The 22,818-nt window shown below is 36.3% G+C and overlaps 1 protein-coding gene across 1 annotated transcript in view; it reads right to left on the minus strand.

Moving 5' to 3' along the window:
- Nucleotides 1–174: 174 nt before the first annotated feature.
- Nucleotides 175–22,818, minus strand: part of LOC119879125 (transcription intermediary factor 1-alpha-like) — a gene marked incomplete at its 5' end in the record, with an annotated part of 42,676 nt that continues 20,032 nt past the window's right edge. Inside the window, 3 exons of the mRNA XM_038589569.1 lie at nt 175–416; nt 6,914–7,061; nt 13,045–13,163. Of these exons, the coding sequence (XP_038445497.1) occupies nt 277–416; nt 6,914–7,061; nt 13,045–13,163 (407 nt within the window). The remainder of the gene's footprint in view (nt 417–6,913; nt 7,062–13,044; nt 13,164–22,818) is intronic.

Here is a 22,818-nt window from a genome sequence, read left to right on the forward strand (position 1 = left end):
TGGCAACATCTGGAGACATTTTCGGTTGTCACAACTGGGATGATGTCACTGGAATCCAGTGAATATAGGTCAAAATGAACCTAAGCACCATACAATGAACCTGAAGCAACCCCCAGCCAACAAGTATCAACAGTGCCCAAGTTGAAACATCCTGGAACAAGCCAACATACTGCTGGCCAAAAAAACTTTATTTGTTGACTGCCATTTGGCTGGGGTTCCAGCAGTCCTCTATTCCTCATATAGCTTATTATAAATGTGGGTCTATAATTAAAGATGTCAGTACCTATGCTCTTTATGCTCTAATAACTGGCAGTCCCGGCATGCCAGTTTGTCACATGTTTCACAGTAAAGCTTTAGCTGTTCCTTCTTATGAAAAGGACAAAACACTGGTTGCTGGCTGGTCACACCCACTGCCTCTGTAGAAAATAATGGCAGGCCAAAAGAAGAAAATTAATGTAAGTGAATACTACATAATTATTAAATTGTTTTAAATTTGAATCCATTGAGATATAAAAGAGCTATAAACAGTTCCACCAACACCATCACTACTACTGGGCTTTATATATATTAAAATAGCATTGTACGCTGACAGATGGTAGCTACACCTGTGGTAAGCAGAGCATAATGTATAAACTTGTCAAATCACTATGTTGCACATCTAAAACTTATGTAACATTGTGTGTCAACTATACTTTCAATTAAAAAAAGAAAAAATATATTAAGTATTCTCAGCATTTTAGAAGGAAAACATAAATAAGTTTTTCTCTCCAGAAATTCAAATTAACCCAGGAGAAAAAGAAAAGTATGTAGTTAAAAACATGCTTTCTGTAATTAATAAGTCTTTTTTTTTTTTTTTGAGTGTGTAATTAAGAAGTCTTAAGAAAATAGCCCAGGTTAAGTGAGTGTGAACCAACTAGATGTTTTCTACTTCAAATATGGGAGAAGACGGTTTTAAGTGGAATTCAGAAATATCTAATAAAAATGTATAAAGAATGTGTTGAAAAACTTATTTTCCCACTTTTGTAAAAATCCTTCCAGAGTATACCCATGAACACAGAAATAATCATAAAGTTTTCACTACATACTATTGTCCTCCATGTAACTTTAATTTTCTTTCTTTCTTAAGAAAGAAAGCAGGGTTGGGGGGTAGAAGGAGGGAGAAACACAATCTCAAGCAGACTCCATGACCAGCATGGAGCCCAACAGGGGGCTGGATCTCACAACCTGAAGACCACAATCCAAGCCAAAATTGAGAGTCCACACTAATTGACTAAGCCACCCACGTGCCCCAGCCATGTAACTTTTTAATGAGCCATGCTTATGTCATAATGTTAAATTAAAAAAGAATACAAGTACATTAATGATTAAATATAAATACCAGTTATCTCACTAATAATTATAGGTGAAATCCAAACATTTCAGAAATAATTCCCACTTTCAGCAATAACCACCACTATTAGTAGCTTGGTATATGTTCTTCTGGCTGTTTTCTATTTATATTTAGCTATATACATTAGTAGGCACTTTGTTTTGTAAAATTAAAAAATGACACAAACTATCTTATAAGATTTCTTAACTCTTAGATACCTTTCTTATTTTGAGAGACAGCATGCGTTCACACACACATTTGAGCAGAGGAAGGTCTGAGGGAAAGAGAGAACCTCAAGCAGACACCACCGCACTGAGTGTGAGGCCAATATGGGGCTCGACTCACGACCCTGAAATCATGACCTGAACCCAAAATCAAGAGTCAGATGCTTCACTAACTGAGCCACCCTAGTGCCCCTCTTAGATACCTTTCTGTGATAGTAAATATGTCGACTTATTTATTAACTGCATAGTATTTCATCAAATGAATATAAGCTCTGCACTGTTTCTCATTTTTTAATATTGTATGATAATGCTGAAATAAACATATAAAAGTATAAGTCATTGAATGTTTCCACAAATCAATTCCAAGTAGCACAACTGTTAGGTCAAAGGGTGATTTCTACAAACATACATGATCCTCAAAAAAAAAAACTTGTACCCATTTGTATTCTTAACAGTGTGGAGTGGCTATTGCCTACATTATTAACAGTGTTTTGTCAGTACTTTTAATCTTTGCCAATCTTACAGGAAAAAAAAAGATTTCACTATCTTTAGACATATTTCTTTAATAACTGAAACTGGACAACTTTTCACACTAATCAACCATTTGTATTTCTTCTAAGAATTGTCTGTTCACAACCTCTGCTATTTTTTCCAAGTGTCTTTCTTACCAATTTGCAGACACATTTGATACATTGCTTGCCAAAGATTTTAGAAATATTTTCTCCAGTCTGACTTGATTTATGTCATTTTCCCAAAAAGATCCTTAAAACATTTTACAGAAAAACGAATCTGATTTTATTTTATATGACTTTAGTTCTAAAGAACTGCTTCTAGAAAGGCTTTTTCCTAATTATAAAAAGGTTTATTTTTTTTCTTAGAGTGAACTTACATGGTTTCTCCTTTAATATAAATTTTGTATTTATCTAAAATTTATTTTCACATAGAGTTTACCCTTGAACAACACAGGTTTTAAGTGCCTGGGTCCATACACATGGATTTTTCTTGATAAAAAACAGTATGGTTACTATAAATGTATTTCCTCTTCCTTTTAGTTTTCTCAACATTTTCTTTTCTCTAGCTTACTTTGTAAGAACACAATATAAATACACACACATACACTTCTTGCAAAATGTGTTCTAGGGTACCTGAATGGCTCAGTTCATTAAGCATCTGACTTCAAATCAGATCATGATCTCAGGGTCCTGGGATCTAGCCAGCATCAGCTCCCTGCTCAGTGAGAAGTCGGCTTGTCCCTCTGCCCCACCTCCCACTTGTGTGCACATGCCTGTGCTCTTGCACTCACACTTACTATCCCTCCCAAATAAAGCTTTTAAAAAACAGTGTATTAATTGACTTTTACCAGTAAAGTGGCACTGGTACTAGAAGCAGTTAACTGTAAAGTTCTGAAAAATCAAAGGTTCACAAAGTGGATTTTTGACTGTGGAGGGTTCAGCATCCCTAAGCCTCATGTTATTCAAAGGTCACCTGTACTATCAATATTTACAAAAACCTTATGTTGTATGCCAGCACGTAGAAAGAGTTCACGGACTCACATTTTCTGATCATAATAAAACTATACAGTTGAAACAGGGAACAAACAAAAACTCCAAGCAATGAGAACACTTTTGTTTTCCTTTTAATGAATTCTTGGATTCAGAATAACCAGACTGTTAAGGAATTTGCTTTTTGCATTTAATATGCATTATGGCCTCCTTTCCATATCATTATTTATAATGCACCAAAGTAATAAATAACACAAAAATTCATAAGTCTAGGATTCAGAACCATAAATGCAGAATACTTAGATTTCTTTTTTAAACTAAGTAGGTTCTGCACCCAATGTGGGGCTTGAACTCACAACCTGGAAATCAAGAGTTGCATGCTCTACCACCCGAACCAGCCAAATGCCCCCATAAATGCAGAGTATTTAAAATATAGTAGAAATCAAAGTGGCAAATTATATCAAGCTTTAAACATTTATAAGTCTACAAAAAATAAATATCAAGTATTTATGTCAAGGAAGTTAGTATTAGAACTTTAAAATAACACTAAGGTAAGCTGGGAGAAATTAAAGAAAAATAATGAGCTAAAGATATATATAAAATATAATTAGATAAATTTCAGAGCAAATGTTTCTGTGGATAAAAACAAAAAGATAACGTACATCTAGTCAGATCCAAAAATAGGCAAAAATGTATTAAACTCATATGAGTTGGAAAGAAGGAAAATAACTGGAGAAAATTAGCAATATAGTAAAAGACTATTAAAAGCACAACACATCAAGACCAAATGCAATTAATTCTAGCAATGCAAAAATGGCTCACTATTATAATGTGAATATCCTAACAGCTCCCCTGTACCCTTCTCCTTAATGTGCATGTCATGTAGACATCACAATAAATAGAGTGACCATACATCTTTAGTTGGCTTAGGTCATTCTAGTTTGTGCCTACTATCCAACAATAACTATAGAGCTTCTGATTTAGGTAATTAGAATATCCTATCACCCATTTATAGACTTCCTTTACTTATTGAAGAATTTGGATCCTGACTCAGTCATCCTTCTAGTCCTCAATGTCATCATCACTCTGGATGATTTAGAAGTCCACATTGATTACCACAAAAAAACAAGGCTCTCAGACTTTCTCATCTCCGGAGACCTAAAACTCCATTAGAGCTCCTTACATCATGGTCTCACCTTAGACTTTTGACGGCCCATAAGTGCTCCATTTCTATAATCATAAATTCAAACATCTACTCTAATAACTTCAACTTTCTAACCTTCCAACTACTCTCCCTGGGGCTCAATGATTTCTAGGTTCTTAACAATTTCTTTCATTATCAACTTACACCATCAATTTCATTTCCTTTATACTGTGGAGGCCGAGAAAAATCAAGGCCATCCTACCTAAACTTGAGCATTCGCACAAGTACAGCCATCTTAGGCCCCTGTGAATAAGAGCTGAACTTTACGGGAAAAACTGCAGAATGTCCTCAATGTCCTCGGCAGGGAATCCCATATCAGAAAGACAACAGAGCTCAGAATTGCCCTTGGCAGAGAATCCCATATCAGAAAGACAACAGAGCCCACCCTGTGGTAGAAAGTCCCATATTAGAATGAGAATGGAGCTCAATGCCCTTGAAAGCCCCATATCAGAATGTAAACAGAACTTGAGAAATTCCTCCACACCTTCTGAAAATCTCCTAGACCAGCCTATAAAAAACCCAGCTGTAACCCACTTCAGGGTCCAAGTCCCTGCTCCCCTGTGTCCGGTATACTTGGACCCAAGCTCGAGCTTGCTAATAAACCCTCGTGCGCTTGCATTGGTGTCGGCTCCTTGATGGTTTCTCGGATTCGCAATCTTGGGCACAACAATACAGTTTAAAAAAATCCTTCATTTAGTAAATGCCATTATTTTTACCTCTCACTCTATTGAACTTCTCCAACACCTATCTAGATAAACCCCAATCCTAGGTAAGTTCGATTCTTCTCTATACCTACAAGTACACTGCTGAGGCCTGATGGAGGAAGTTTTATTTTATTTTATTTTATTTTTAAGATTTTTGTTTATTTACTCATGAGAGGTGGAGGTGGTGGGCAGAGGGAGAAGCAGGCTCCTCTGAGAGAAGAGAGCTCGATGTAGGATTCGATCTAGGACCCCAGAATCATGAACTGAGCTGAAGGCAGACGCTTAACTGACTGAGCCACCCAGGCACCCCTCGAGGGAGGAAGTTTTAAGGCCTGTATATGCAATGTAACATTGATGCTACCAAACTGTTTCAGAAGCTGGAGCTCTCTTTTAACTGGAGTCATTTCAAGTATTCCCCACATTCCTTACCTTTTAATCCTGTTTCCTCTGCTCTGTTTTTCAATAGATGGCTGAATTCACAAAAAAAGAGACAAGTCTTTCTAGCACTAATCTATTTAATTTATCCGAATCTATACTTGGCCTCTTCTCTTTTTGTCTTTTCCTCATCAGTGTCCTCAGAAATTATAATCCCACTTCCCTTGTCACCAGACTCCTAGCCTCATCTCTTATTCCTCCTCCCCCTGAATCTTACTCTCCAGCTATATTCAACTGTCTCTCTCTCTAGATATTTGTGCATGTACTTCACTTTTCCCCACTCCTCTCCTTCCTGTGATAAAACTCTATTTCTCCTTCAAGCCCCAGATTTCGCTTCCAACCTAAATCCCCAAATCTTGAGTTTGGGGCTTCTTTCATGTGCTTCTACAGAACTTATGAGGCCAATTTGTTTGTAGCTTTCATCATACTAATAACTCCTGTGGGGCAAAATTATCTGTTTTATTCACTTTCCATCTCTAATGCACAGCAAAGTTCCTTCGAATACAGAATAGATCTATGAATACTGGTTGACTTGAATTAAAGGCAATAAAGCAAAAATTAAAACCAAAAAATAATTTTTTAAACAAAACTATATTAATGAGCCATAAAAACAAATGAAGTGTGATAAACACTACAACATAGATAAAAGCTGAAAATATTGTGATATAAGTCAGACAACAAAGGACAAATGCTATTTGATTCCACTTGCAGAAATAAGCAAATTCGAACAGACAGATTAGAAGTCCACGGGGTAGAGGAAAGTGGGGAATAAGCATTAATATATAGTGGGTATTGTTTCTTCCTGAAATGATGAAAAAACTTTAGAAACAGGCAGTGGTGACAGCTTCATAACATTGTGAATGCCATTAATGCACTGTACACTGATAAAATGAATGTGTATATTAATGAATTATACACTTAAAAATGGTTTAAATGGCAAGTTTTAAGTTACATATATTTTACTATAATAAAACAAATTATTAGTAAACTTTACATTTTAAGTCATACAATAAAAACTGAGAAACTGTAAGTCACATAAAAGGCAGAGCTTCTTTAGTTATCTACATATCAAATATCACAAAACAGGTTTTCCATAATGGTATCAGGCTTATAAATTTTTATTAAGCCCACCTCTTGTCATACCTTAGAAACAAGATAAGTAATAAGAGAAGCTAAAAAAGTTTAAAAAGCAACTCTTTTTTTCTTCCATTTCCTATACATTTACACCAAATTATAGCATTTAAACGAAAAGGGGGATTGGGAGTATGAATCAATATAAGGCAGAAAAATTTTATATCTACTCATATTCAACAACATTTAGAGGTCTTCAAATTTCAATTACAATACAGACCTCCTTATATTAAAAAACAAGAATGCATTTAACACTTACAATGGTATCAAAACAAAGCCAGGAAAGGAAGATAGAAAAGAGGGGGAAGGTTAGAGACCAAAAGAGATTAAAGCCAGTTTATTACCTGGAGATACTTCCTCCTTCTGTCTTACAGTGTGGTCTTTTGTGAACTTCACTCTTTGATGAGCTCTGATGCATATCTTGCAGAGCCACTCAACACATTCTACACAAAACCCATTAGCTTCTGCATTATCCTCACAGCTTGTGCATACCTAATAAAAGAAACATGTCACATCAATTTTTAAGAAAAACAAAAAGGTGGTCAAAAAACTAGTCATATATTGGGACGCCTGGGTGGCTCAATGGTTGAGTGTCTGCCTTTGGCTCAGCGCATGATCCTGGAGTCCCAGGATCAAGTCCTGCATGAGGCTCCCTGCATGGAACTTGTTTCTCCCTCTGCCTCCCTTTCTGTGTCTCTCAAGAATAAAGAAAATCTTAAAAAACAAAACAAAACAAAACCTACTAGTCATATAAAAATGATATACCACTCATACTGGACTCTATCAGCTATCCTGACAGTATTTGTAAATTTAAACTGACATGTTTTAAAATATAAACATATGAAATGGAAATATGGCATTGTTCTTCATTCAATATATCAAATATTCCAGGCACTATGTTAAGGTACAATGATGGAAAAGCAAACATGGGTCCTGCCCTTATGATACCGAGTCTTGTGGATAGGAGTGTGGGTTGATATTCCAGTTGCCCACTTAGTAGTTAAGTAGTCTTGGGCAGGTTACTTAGAATGCTTATCTTTATTTTTTTTTAATTTTTTATTTATTTATGATAGTCACACACAGAGAGAGAAAGAGAGAGAGGCAGAGACATAGGCAGCAGGAGAAGCAGGCTCCATGCACCGGGAGCCCGACGTGGGATTCGATCCCGGGTCTCCAGGATCGCGCCCTGGGCCAAAGGCAGGCGCCAAACCGCTGCACCACCCAGGGATCCCACATAAAATATTTTAAATGGAAGAATAAAGGAGATTAAATGGCTGCCTATAGGATAGAGAAGAAATAAGGTATATGGGTAGATTAAACAGCAATAGAAGCTTGAGTTCTCTCAATACACTGTTTTATAGATTTTACTTTAGAACTATAGAAATGTTTTATATATAGTCCTACAAATTTAAATTTAAAAAATTAAATCTCTAAACCAAAAGCAAAAGAAACAAATGAATCTGCCTATCAAGTGGTGGCTTAAATATTGAGAGAATTATTTATTTCAAGTAACTTTAGAATATTACACTGAATGTTAACTAATACATTTTTTTAAAAGATTTTTAAAAATACGGATTTGATTGACTATTTCCTATGCATACATGTAAGTAATTGCTGGCTTCCTTGCTTTCTATTTTGACAGAAACCGCTCCATAACTTCTACTTTCAGTACCAACTCTATTCTTCCATAGTCTTACTCCACAAACCATATTCATGCTGAGCTGGTTCCATATTAGATTCTTTTATTTATTTATTTTAGATCTTATTTATTTATGCATGAAAGAGAGAGAGAGGGGCAGAGACACAGGCAGAGGAGAAGCAGGCTCCATGCAGGGAGCTAAACCGCTGAGCCACCAGGGCTGCCCCCCATTATTAGATTCTGACAATAGATGGTGCTGGAGGAGTACTGCAGTGTCAGAGGAAGAAGGCACTTCATCATCTTAGTTGTCTATTTGCTTGCATTTTCTGTGTATATCACACCAATCCATGAACTTCACCCCGTGATGGCAAGTGTATTCCCACAGTAGCACTTAGCCCTGGTTTGCAGTGTTGTTAATCCTCACAGAACCAGCTTTGGAGATACTACCACCACAGGCCTACTCCTGCTCTGCTAAGCTCTGTGGTCCCAGGGCCAAAAGCTCAGACACCAACATGAGCTGAGCCAAGCAACCTCTTCAGATGTTTGAACTGATGTTCTACAAGACCCTTCTAACTTTGACTCTCTTTGTTCTCTGAGCTGCTTCTTTATAGTTGCTAGCTCTATGATACTTTTAAGTATTTTTTATTCTTTCAGTAAACAAGTTTTATCTAGTAAACAATTCTTATTTTTAAGAATTAAGATAGTTCCTGATTGTACCAAAACTAATATATCCTATAACATATATTATATTTCGAGAAAACAAATAATGATGTCAATGTAATTAAGAACCAAGATTTCCAATGTCAGATTAAGTGAGATAAAATCAAAAAAGACCTACAAATCTAAACTGGACTTATAAATATCAATATGGTGTAGTGGTATATTTGCTTTTTCTTTCCTAGATAGGCTGCTTGTCTTTTTTCCGCAATTAGACACCCATTACCTCACATGGAAGCACATTTTATTTATGGAGAGTACACTATTGAGCCAAATGAAATCTATTTCTCTTCTTAAGGTCTTCTAGCTACAAGAATCTTAGAAATAGATGTTATATCCTCTTCTCAGTAACTTCTCATGAGCCTCAATCAGGCTATCAGTTTGCTTAGGAGTGGAATACATTCACATTTCATAATCACACTTTATTCCCTCTGCCGAATTTGAGTTTTCAGCACATCTATGACTCTCCTGATAATTGGGCAGTCTTCTCAGTACTATTCACATGACAGGGCAGGGAAGGGGAACGGTGAGCCTTCTGTGATCCTCAGCAGGGTCAAGGTAGAACCTCAAAGACTGGCTGAACTGGAGAGGATAATGGTCATCCTATGGGAAAGCCCCGAAGGCACGGCTACAACCCTTATTTCTCACATACTCTATAGGACACCAGGTCAAACTATTAGTTCTGTGGAAAAAATAACAGCAACAGAAACATGACTTTGGACTTTGGGATCACATAAAACGAATAACTGTACACTGAATTTTTACACTATCATCTGGTGGTTTTGGCACTAGGGGGGACATGGTTTTAATTTTTTTGGTACAGCCACTTGCTGTCAGAGCTTCTCGGGTCATTTCTCACATTTTTGCTACAGAAATCTGTTCACTTGGTTAATACATTAATACACTAAGACTAAACTTGCTTACTTTTCTGTTAAACATTTGCACCATCACTTTTCTAAAATCCTAGCCTTCTTAAAAACACTAGTTTCCTTACTAGGCTTAACAGTTTTCTATCATCTAATACTTACTTTGTATTCTGTTTATCCCCTTCCCTGACACTTAAAGATTTCAGAGACTCTCTCTATTGCAGATCCTTAAAATTTCGTGTGTTTGAGGTTGATGAGCTTCTTAATAAAAAGATGCTTTAGAGAGGATCCTTTGCCTGTTCCCCAGGAGACACTACGTGGCCTAAATTCAAGACCAAACCTGATGGACTTGTTTATTCTTTTTTATTCAAATGTAATTAACATAGTGTTATATTAGTTTCAGGTGTACAATTTTATGATCCAACAATTCTATACATCACTCAGTGCTTGATACAGTTAAGTGTAGTCACTTCTCTTTTTTCAATAAAAAGTATTTGCTAAATCATTCTCCTGCAAGGCCTAGAAATATGACCAACTCAGTGGTGATGAGTACCCTTGGCACCCATACTGTGGTCTCCAGATAGATAGCATTTCCAGCTAAAAGGAATCAAAGCCCCTAATATCTTGTGAAAAGAGAAAGGAAGGGAGATAGCAGTGACTACTGCAATTGTATCAGAATGACTCAGGAATCAATGTGAGGCTCCTTTTGCCAAGATGGCACAATTTGAGCATCAATAAGAACAACTACTACAACATATTTTGTGTTAAAAATCCATTAATTCATAATAACACACACGTACACACAACGTGTGTAGTCAACCTCTGAAGAATGCTAAGAAACTAGGTTACTACTCTAAAAATCAGCAAATAAAGGAAAAATAAATCAAGTGTTTAATCTACCTTTCCTTGATAACCAAAAAATAAATGAAGGAAGCCTTTGGTTTCTCTTCCAGTTAAGAAAAACGGGAAATCACAGAATGAGAATGTCACAATTTTCCAAGTGCCTAATATAATATGGGGTCGTGGCAATGATAATTAATGGCCACTGACATCAGAAAACAGAAAGAGAACCAAACTCCTATGCCTCCTGATTGAAGTACACTCAGACATATGGATGAAAGTATTTTTTTAATATTTTATTTATTTATTCATGAAAGACACAGGTAGAGAGAGAGGCAGAGACACAGGCAGAGGGAGAAGCAGGCTCCACGCAGGGAGCCTGACGTGGGACTCGATCCTGGGTCTCCAGGATCACACCCTGGGCTGAAGGCGGCACTAAACCGCTGAGCCACCAGGGCTGCCCAGATGAAAAGTATTCTTACACCACCACCCCCTCACCCAATGGAACCTGAAACTAAATCAGTCTCTACATTTTTATTGCCAGTGTACATAAGTGACTTTATGAAGATGGTCAGCAAAATGCAGAATAAGGCTAACTTTACATGACTAAGACCCAGTTTATCTAACAAATAGGTTAAAAGGGAGGAAAAAGAAAACCAATAAAGTGAAAAGGTAATTTGAGATTAATTAAAATATAGGATTGAGAACGTCAATTGTGTAGACCTTATTGGATCCTTACAAACCACGGTTTTAAAAAAAGAAACCAAAAATAAATAAATAAATAAATAAAAATAAATAAAAATAAAAAAAGAAACCACAACAATTAGATACGTTATCACTGGATGTTTGATATATAAAGGAATAACTAATTTTTTTTACATATGAAATTAATGTGGTTATGTTTATAAAACTTACTTTCCCATAGAAAATGACTTATGGGTTAGAGGATATAATGTCTGGGAATAACTTCAACAAAATACAATGTGTGGTGTGGTCAGGGGGAGGGTGCTGTCAGGTTAAACATAAAACAAGAATTGATGACTACTAAGCTAGTAACCTGTACATGGGAGTCAAGTGAAACTGTCCCTCTCCTGGTAATGCTTAAAATTATCTATAACAAAAAGGTTTTAAACTTCTTCAGCTACAAACTTTCTTCAGAGCTCCAGTTTGACCATGGATGACATTACCTTAGTCTTATAGGCAAACTCAATCATATTCAAAACCAATTCTCTAACCACTTCTCTGCCCCCTTTCTCTCTGTGAAAAGCACCACCATCCTAGTAATGGGGTTCCTCTCACTTCCACATCCAATCAGGTATATCAAGCCCTGTGTAGACTTCTTCCCTTCCTTTCCTTATTGCCACCAGACTAGTTCAGATCTCTCTATCTTTTGTCTAGTGCTTCCTTCATCCCACATTATCATCTCTCCCATCTTCATGGGATATTCCCATAAATATTCCCATGATATTCCCATGAATAGTCCCAAAATATTCCTCCAAGTACCCTATTCCTGAACCAGGTTTAACACCCTCCCCCTCACTTATCTACAGCAAACATGTCAATTTGGACTTTGTCTCTAGTTTAATGGATCATAACTTCTTCCTATTATGTTTCTGTGACAAAAACAGAGTAACTAAACTTACCAAAACTAATATTATACAGAGGCATAAAGCAGCCTCTTAAATGTGTCCTTCAGATTAGAATCCCTTCTATTCTCTGGGGTATTTGGGTGGCTCAGCAGTTGAGCATCTGCCTTCGGCTCAGGGCGTGCATGATCCCAGGGTTCCAGGATCAAGTCCCACTTCAGGCTCCCTGCATGGAGCCTGAAGTTCCCTGCTTCTCCCTCTGCCTGTGTCTCTGCCTCTCTCTCTTTCTGTCTCTCATGAATTAATGAATAAAATCTTAAAAAAAAAGAAAAAAAGAATCTTTTCAATTCTCATCTTATCATCATCAATTCATATTGGATAATAACTATTCTGTTGATTATACTACTTTACTTTTGAATTTCCTGGACTGAGCATTCACATGCATTACTACAGTTCATCTGATAAAGTGATGGAACTAACAAAGCATATCTAGTATAAATATAATCACATATGAAGCAAAGTGACATGACAATCTGGAAGACAAAAAAGAAAAATCACTGGTATTCACAGGGGAACTTTCAGAGTCTTAAGTACTTCGCACTGTAGCTGACATAATTACATTTTCATTCTTTAAAGCTGGTTCCACAACAATTAGAAAGTTTATTCCCTGCACCAAGCCCTGTTTAAAGTTACTGTTTAAAATATTACATAATTATTGATAGACATAATGGTCAATGTCAAACACCTTTTATTTTAGAGTCTGTCAGGAGTTTAGGATGTCTCAATAGAAGGAAGCAAAACATTTAAGACTTAATTAATACGCTTACCTGATTAGACTTTTCTACTGTACTGCTGGGAACCTCAGTAGTGTCCTTCACAAAAAAGTTATCTATGTTGTCTCTCTCTGCACACTCTTGGCTGCAAACTGGACATCGAATGACTCCAACTGGGAAAAACAAAATTGCGTTCTAAGATTTTTTTGGTTTCCACAGCATAACGATTTCATTGTCTGTATATAACTGTAAAATGATCATGGCAGTAAGTTAACATCTGCCACCATGCAGTTACAAAAGTTTTTTTCCTGTGATAAGAATTTTCAAGATCCACTCTTCTAGCTACTTTTTAAAAAAATGTACATTCAATTTACCAACATATAGTGTAACACCAGTGCTTATCACATCACATGCCCTCCTTAATGCCTGTGACCCAGTTACCGCAGCCCCCCACCCACTTTCCCTTCAGCAAACTTGTTTCCCAGAGTTGAGTCTCTCATGGTTTGTCTTCCTCTATTTTTCCCCCATTCAGTTTCCCTTCCTTCCTTTACAGTCCCTTGCACTATTTCTTTTATTTCACACATAAGTCAAAACATGTGATAACTGTCTTTCTCCAGTTGACTTATTTCACTCAGCATAACACCCTCCAGTTCCTTCCACGTCAATGTAAAAGGTATTTATCCTTTCTGATGGCTGAGTAATATTCCATTGTACATATACACCACATCTTTATCCATTCATCTGTCAAAGGACATCGTGGCTCCTTCCACAATTTCGCTATTGTGGACACTGCTGCTATGAACATTGGGGTGCAGGTGTCCCCTCATTTCACTACATCTGTATGTTTGGGGTAAATACCCAGTAGTGCAATTGCTGGGTCATAATTCTAGCTACTTTCAAATAAGCAATATAATATTATTAACTACAGTTACCATGCTGTACATTACAACCCTATGACTTATTCATTTTATAACTGGAAATTTGTACCTTTGACCCTCCTCATTCTTTACCCGCTCATGACACTTTACATCTTAGGCAATCACAATTTGTTCTCTATATCCATGAACTCTCATTATAAATTTAAATACAAATATACTAAGCACTAAGTGAGCACATCTCATTCAAATTGTAACCGAGTTCTTTTATAATGTCCACTCTCTTCCAGGTCATACCTGCTATTACTTAACACAAAGCAATTCAGTGTGTGTGTGTGTGTGTGTGTGTGTGTGTGTATATATACATACACACACACATACACGTATGTACACATATACATATATCTTACACTTAATTTAATAATGAATAATACTTCATTATTTTAAATGATATGCCCCTTCAATAACCCCATGCTGCTCTTTTTATTGTTTAGTAATTTCCCCTGGTAGTGGTTTTCAAATATGGATGTGCAGAACAATGTGGGAGATTTTTTTTTAAAAAATAGAGACTCTGGAATCCCTGGGTGGCCCAGCGGTTTAGCGCCTGCTTTTGGCCCAGGGCGCAATCCTGGAGACCCGGGATCGAATCCCACATCAGGCTCCCGATGCATGGAGCCTGCTTCTCCCTCTGCCTGTGTCTCTGCCTCTCTCTCTGTGTGTGTGACTATCATAAATTTTAAAAAAAAATTTTTCTTAAAAAAAAAAGTCCATCAACAGTAGAAACGAAATACTGTGATATATTCAAATAGTAAAATACACCAATGACATCACTACACTTTAACTACAGACAACAACACAACTGAATCCCAAACAATATTATATTAAGTGAAGAAGTCCTAGAATAATACATATACCATTCAAGTTAAAAAAAAAATCCAATACAATTCAAATAAATTATTATATAGGAAAGCATACACAGATGACCAACTATAAAGAAAAGCATGGGAATGATTAGCATACAAGTCTGGACAGTGGGTAGGCCCAGGAAAGAGCAAAGCAGCAGTAGCAGCTCCTCTCCAGTACTAACTTCAAAACATGTCTATTGTTCAACTAAACTGCTTCCAACGCTGAGAAGATGGGTGCAAATGAGACCTCAGGCCTAGTAAAAAACCTGCTTGCTTTTGTCAGAGCTCTCTTCTAACTCTAGACTAGCTGCTAGGGTACTAGTAGCCCTCAGAGGAACCCAGCTCTCATAAATTAATAAGTATAATCCCCATCTTACAGATCAGAAAACTAATCACCATCACTTGCCCAGGGTCATACAACTACTAAGTGGCAAATCTGGGATTTGAATCTAGCCTAATGACACATCTTGTATACATTTTACATGGAACATATTAAAATAAAAAAAATAGGGATCCCTGGGTGGCGCAGCGGTTTGGCGCCTGCCTTTGGCCCAGGGCGCGATCCTGGAGACCCGGGATCGAATCCCACGTCAGGCTCCCGGTGCATGGAGCCTGCTTCTCCCTCTGCCTGTGTCTCTGCCTCTCTCTCTCTCTGCGCCTCTCTCTCTCTCTCTGTGACTATCATAAAAATAAATAAATAAATAAATAAATAAATAAATAAATAAATAAATAAATAAATAAAATATGTTGCTTAAAACCACATAGACCTAGGTGCCTCCTTTGGATTAATTGCTCTATAACCCCTAAAACCTTTTGAGCCTCCATTTCCTCTTCTGTAAAACAACAGTAAATGATAATCATAATAGTAGTTACCATATTGTGAGTTTCCTGTGTTCCAGTTGTGCTACATGTTTCACACTCATCAGAATAAATTTGAGGTAGGACTGTTCTAAGGATTCTATGAATAAATGTATAAAAAGGGCCTAATGATGTCAAGCTGGTTACTTGGTAAGCCTGTGCATTATAATTAAAATCAAATAACAGGGGACTCCTTCTGAAAGGATCAGCATGACTTCATCTATCTGATTTCCTCAAAGTATGATCTACTAATGCTACAAATGAATTCAGGTTAATAAAGGCACCTCTACCTAAAAGTACCAGTAGGAAAAGAAAGTGCATAACTAAAAGTAACAATGGGACTCAATGTTGAATGTATCTTAAATTTGTGTCTCAAGTTTCATTCCAACCACACAATTTAAGAGTACAAGAAAAACAAGACACTGCATACTATATAGTAAGTAACTGAATGCCTATATGAAAAAAGGGGTTCTTTTGACACGCTATCCTGGGAAGAATGGGAATACTATAAAAACATAATTCAACTCCCATTTTTGAAAGGGAAAACGTGAGATCCAAAAGGCAAGCAGGTAGTCAACTTTAAAGAGAAAAGCAAATGTATCTCACAAATGCTATAAATTGCTTCTTTTAGCTAATACCAAAAGTAAGAATATGGAGTATGTGCTGGGGAGAAGCTAAACAAGGAAATCACCTATTAAATTAACACTTCATTATTATATTTTTCTGCATTTTAAAGGAAAAGGACTAAATGATGATCTGTCCATGGTCCTATCGATGCCACTGATGTATGCTTCCTACTTAAACATACATACATACACATGCATTTAACAAAAGACCTAATTAAACGTTATCTACAAGAAATCCAATTAAATACGCACACAGTTTAAAAAAATAAAAAGGACAGAAACAGATACACATTCAACAATAAGCCTATAAAACCTGGAAGACTTTACCAGATATAAAGTGGGACAATATATTATGATAAAGGGGTAAATTCCTTACAAAGACATAAACAACTTGAACAAAAGAATCAAATAACTTGATGCAAATGATGTTTAAAGAATACCCAATGATAGCAGAATACATATTAACTGTGTCTGGAATATATACCCAGAAATACCATACATTGTGCAACAAAACAAGTATGATTAAATTAAAAGAACTAAAAACGCAAAACATTGTTCCATGATCACAATGAGATTAACTTAGAAATTAGAAATAGAACTGGAAAATCCCCAACTACGTGGAAATTGAACAACTTATTTCCTTTTTTTTAAATTTTTATTTATTTATGATAGCCACACACAGAGAGAGAGAGAGAGAGAGAGGCAGAGACATAGGCAGAGGGAGAAGCAGGCTCCATGCACCGGGAGCCCGACGTGGGATTTGATCCCAGGTCTCCAGGATCGCACCCTGGGCCAAAGGCAGGCGCCAAACCGCTACGCCACCCAGGGATCCCGAAATTGAACAACTTATTTCCATGTTGATTAAAAAAAAAAAAAAAATCAACGATCTAGGAAACTTCCATGTCAAGAATCTAGAAAAAGAACTGTAAATTTATCCCAAAGAAAGCAGAATGAAGGAAATAATGAGTAGAAAACTATTGGGAAAGAAAAGAAAATGGGAATAAAGGAAAACAAAAAAGGCAATGAAACAGAAGTTAGTTTGGGAAGTGAGGGAGGACGGGTTGTTAAAATTAATACTCTAGCTAGACTTATCAAAAAATTATAATGAAAAAAATCAAATAAAATAGAGGCCATTGTACAGACTTTGTGGACCTTAAAGTAACAGGAGAATACTGTGATCAACTTGATTAAATGTACTGATTCTTTGAAAGACAGAATTACCCCAAATCTTAAAAAAAAAAAAAAAAATAGAAAACCTGAATAGCCCTGTATCAATTAAAGAAACTGAATTTGTTTCCAAACGTTCCCTCAAAGAAAAGTCTAGCTCTAGAAGGAACCACTGGTGAATTCTGTCAAACATAAAAAGAAGATAATATCAGCTATAAACAACTCTTAGAAAACAGAGAAGAAACACATTTCTCATCTCATTTTATAAGGCCAGTAATGTCCTGATACTAAAATCAGATGCAACCATTAGGGCAGGACAGAAAAGTACAGATCAGTATGTCTCATGAACAAAGATTAACAAAAATCATTAACAAAATATCAGAATATCAAGGGAAGAAACACATAAAAAGGATAATACATCATGGTTAAATAAAGTTTATCATAGAAATGCAAGGCTGGTTGAGCATTCAAATCAATTACAGTAATTCACTACATTAACAAAATAAAGGAGAAAAGTCTTAGTATGATCATCCGTGAAAAATTCAGCACCCATACAAGATACATTCAGTATCCTAGGAATAGAATGAAACTTCCTCAACCTGATAAAAGCCATGTTTGAAAATCTTACACATAACATATTTAATGATGAAATACTAAATGCTTTCTGGTGTAACTTGGAAGAAATCAAGGACTTCCACTCACAACTTCTATTCCAAGCTCTTTTAATTAGTACAAAAAAGGCAAGATAAAGAAATAAAGGGTAAACAGGTTGAAAAGGATAAGTATAATTGTTTAAAGTCACAATAAGCAATCACCTATGTAAAAAATTATAAAGCATACACACACAAAAACAAACCAAACAAAACACATGACATAGGAACATTTTTATCAAATTACTTGTTAGTCCTGTATAATGAAAACTAAGAAACAAAAATTAATGATCACCCTTAAGAGAGACATTAAACATGTTCCTGGAATGGAACATTCAACATGGTTAGGATATTCCTTCTCCCCAAACTGAGCTAAAGATTCAGTGCAATTCCAATTAAAATACCAGCAGGCTTTTTGTAGAAACTGACAAACTGAGGCTAAAATTTATATGAAAATGCAAAAGGACAAGAATAGCAAAAACAATTTGAAAAATAAATATGGAGGGCTTATGTGATCTGATTTCAAGACTTACTATAGAGCTACAGTAATCAAGACAGGATGGTCTTTATGTAGGGACAGAAATACAAACAGTGGAACAGAATGGACTCCAGAAATAGACATATACATATAGAATATAAAACAAGTATCTTAATCATTGTCTCAGAAAGGCTTGAGAGCAAATACAACAACTAAGAATTTTGCAGAAGTGAAGTGATAAATCCTACCAAGAGAAAAATCTTAAAAGCAAAAAAAAAAAAAAAAAAAAACAGTCGGCTTATCATCAAACAAGACAAAAGTAAGACCGATTGCCTACTTCTCACCAGCAACAATGTAAATCAGAAGACATCTTCCAAGTGTTAAAGGCATCTTCCAAGTGTTAAAAACAATAATTGCCTTGCTAGACCTCTAAACCCAGCAGAAATATCTTTAAAGATCAATTAAGATAAACAACTTTATGTGATCTGGCCAGTCAACCTCAATACTATTCTACTAACAAATCTTTACTAGACATTCTTTGCTTCCTGATGCAATATGAAGTATATTCTTCATATGAATATGAAGCATCTTCTATGCAGTACTATTACCAAACAAGATTCAGCCTGAATTTAATCACCTAAACTTCTAGTTGAGAGGAATGACTTAAAGAGCGTATGAGGAGGGACGCCTGGGTGGCTCAGCAGTTGAGCATCTGCCTTTGGCTCAGGGAGATCCTGGAGTCCCGGGATCAAGTCCCACATCGAGCTCCCTGCATGGAGCCTGCTTCTCCTTCTGTCTGTGTCTCTGCTTCTCTCTTTCTCTCTGTCTCTCATGAATAAATATTTTTTAAAAAGAATGTATGAAGAAACACCACAGGAATGCAGAACATAAAGTATTTTATCACTCCAACTGATGGGTTCTCTTCAAGTCCAAATAATAGAATAGGGAGAGGAGAGGAAACTATTCTAGTTTAAGAAAGACTTAAGAAACACAGTAACTAAATGTGCTTAGTTAATCCTTGACTGGTTTCTGGTTTGAACAAAACAGCTGTAAAGGACATTTTAAGGACAAGATAGTTAATATGAAAACGATGCACTTGTCTTAGAATAGTAGAAAACAACAGCTATGCTAACTACCCATGATAATGATATGGGATTATCCAGGCAATTGTTCTTATTTTGGAAGATTCAAGTTGAAGTATTAAGGATAAAATGCCAAATCTGTGATTTACTTTAAAATAGCAGTAAAAATGGCAGCAAAAGATGTCAAAAAAATGGCAGCTTCTAGGGTTGGTCTCTCCACCAAAACAAACATTAAGCTGGAAAAACACTATCAGAATCCACTATTTTAGAACTCTAGAGTCACTCAGACACTTATAGCAACCAGAGAAGTGCTTAATAGAGACAGAGGCTGTTGAACTTTGGTAAAAGAGCTACTTGGGTAAACCAGCTACCATGCCTCCTTCTTGAATCATGTTGCATTGTGGGTATAGCAGCCTGCATTCCTCAAGTGGCTGGCTGGTTCCAGAGGGACAGTAGGATCTTGAACTCTAAACTTAATTTTGGAGTTTTGTGATTTGGGTAGTACGAGGTTCCCCTGAGGGTCAGCTAGGATGGCTGGCTTTATTCAGCACCCCCAGAAAACAGCAGCTTCTTTGGTGGCACCTATCAGAACATCTAAACAGGCATATACACTTAAAAAAACTCCACACATTAACAACAGAACTTCTGAGATGTCACAGGCTGAGTGCCAAGATAACAGGTCAGTAATGGGCACAAGGAAAGCTTTGTGAAAACAGTTTAGGAAAGCCACTATACAAATAGGCAACTGAAGACCTCAACAAGCAACAAAATCAATTCCTGAAGAGAACCTGACTTCCAAAGTTACCACAATATACTACTCGAAATGTCCAGGTTTCAACAACCAAAAATATAAAGTATTTAAAGAAATCAGGAAATAGAATTCATTCATAGGAAGCAATAATTTGACAGAGATGGCAGATCTGAACAGGCAGAAGAAATAATCAGCAAGCCTGAAGGACAAGTCAGTTCAAATTATCCAGTATGAAGAATAGAATGAAAATAATGATAAAGAAAAATGAACAGAACCTGAGGGACTTGTGGGATAATACAAAAAAATAATGGTTGAAAATAGCCTAAATTTGATGGAAGTCATGAATCTACATATCTAAGAAGTAGGGGTTGGGAGTGGGGGGGGGACCCCAAGTAAGTTAAACACAAAGAGATCTGGCAATTATGGTAACTCTAGAACTCTAACTGTCCCACTCCTCCTAGATTGCTGATTTTTGCTTATTGATGGAGGGAACAGTTCCTTTGTGACTTTTATTAACGATCTTGCAAAGTATGTATGTATTCCTTTTGAAGTTTCTGTTCCATGCTGTCTGATGGCCAGCCAATCACCTGACAAAGATTTCCTTAAATATCTGACTCCAAAACGTGAAGGAGGTACTGTCACTTTAAATTTCAGCAAACATCAATGTCCAGTCCTCAGGAATCTCTCAGACCAATTAAAACACACAACCTTACATTTTGGAGCCCTCTACCAAACAGCAACAGCCTTTCCCTTCAATCAAACACTCTCCTAGTTCTTTTAAGAGTTTGACCAAGGTCCAGAGTCTAAAATAGTTGATTCTAGTCATTTTCTCCAGTCTACTGGTTGTTTCACTGAAAAGACCGAACCCTATGAAGTTCTACTGTGTCATTAGGCATGATGTCACTTTGACTTAACCAGAATTTAAAATTATTATATACCAACAGCACTATCAAAAGGGTGAAAAGACAACACAGAGAGAGAAAAATTTTTGCAAATCAAAATTTAGTAAGGTTTTAATATCTAGAATATATAAAGAAGCCCTACAACTCAACAACAGAAAATGTCAGTACCGAAGGACTCAAATAGACCTATCTCCAAATAAGATACACAAATGATAAATAAGTATATGAAATGATTCTGATCATTAATCAGTAGGGAAATGTAAATCAAAACCACAGTAAGATATCACTTCACATCCACAAGAATGGCTATTATCCAAAAAAGGAATGTAAGTGTTGCAGAGGATGGAGGATATGGAGAAATCTGACCCTGATACATTGCTGGTGGGATACAGCAGATAAAGTGGTGCAGCCAATGCAGAAAAGAGTTTGGTAGTTCCTCAAAGAGTTAAAAACATAGAATCACCAAATGATCTAACAATTCCAGTTCTAGGTATACGCCCAAAAGAACTGAAAATGGGACTCAGCATATACTTGTTCACAGCAGTGTTATTCATAAGAGTGGAACAGTGGCTCTGTCCATCACAGATGAATGAATAAAATAGTGCTGTGTCTGTAAAATAGAGTATTATTTGACCATTAAATCAGAATGAAATTCTGATGCTGTAACAATGATAATCCTCGAAAATACTAAATAAGCCAGACAAAAAGGTCAAATTATACATATGTATATGTAGATAATTCTACTTATATGATCTATATATGTATATACATATAAAAATTGTACTTATATGAGTTATCTACAATAGACAAATTCAGAAGGATGGAAAGCGAAATAGAAGTTACCGGGGGCAGGAAGGGTGAAATGAATTACTGCTTATGAGTAGAGCTTCTATTTAAGATGATGAAAAATATTTTGGGAATAGTAGTGATGGTTACACAACATTATAATTGTACCTAAAGTCATGAAATTGTAGGCCTAAAAATGATTAAAATGGGGAGCTCCTGGATGGCTCAGTGGTTTTATGTCCGACTCTTTGATTTCAGTTCAGATCTTGATCTCAGGGTTGTGAAAAGGAGCCCCAAGTTGAGCTCTGAGCTTGGCATGGAGCCTGCATACGATCTCCCTCTCCCTCCCCCTCTCCCTCTCTGCCTCTGTCCCCCTTAACCAGGTACTCTGTTTTTCTTAAAAATAAAAAAAGGGTTAAAATGGTAAAATTTACATTGTGTACATTTTTACCATAATAAGAAAAATATTCAGAGTTTGTAAAGCATAGTAGAGTCAACCCCAATGAATTAAAGAAAGCCAATTAACTACCAAAGTTTCTCAAGTGAAACAGAAAACATGAAGAGTCTTATAGATAAAACTTTAGGAAAACTGAATCCGGAGTCAAAATGTTCCCACAAAGAAAAGCACAGGTTCTGGTTGCTATTATATATTCAAGAAAAAAAAAGGATTCCAATCTTACACAAACTCTTTCAGAGAACTGTAAAAGGTAGCACTCTCTAATTCATTTTATGAAGCTCACATAACTCT

This window comes from Canis lupus, unplaced genomic scaffold (assembly GCF_011100685.1).
Source record: "Canis lupus familiaris isolate Mischka breed German Shepherd unplaced genomic scaffold, alternate assembly UU_Cfam_GSD_1.0 chrUn_S310H470, whole genome shotgun sequence".
Classification (NCBI taxonomy): Eukaryota; Metazoa; Chordata; class Mammalia; order Carnivora; family Canidae; genus Canis; species Canis lupus.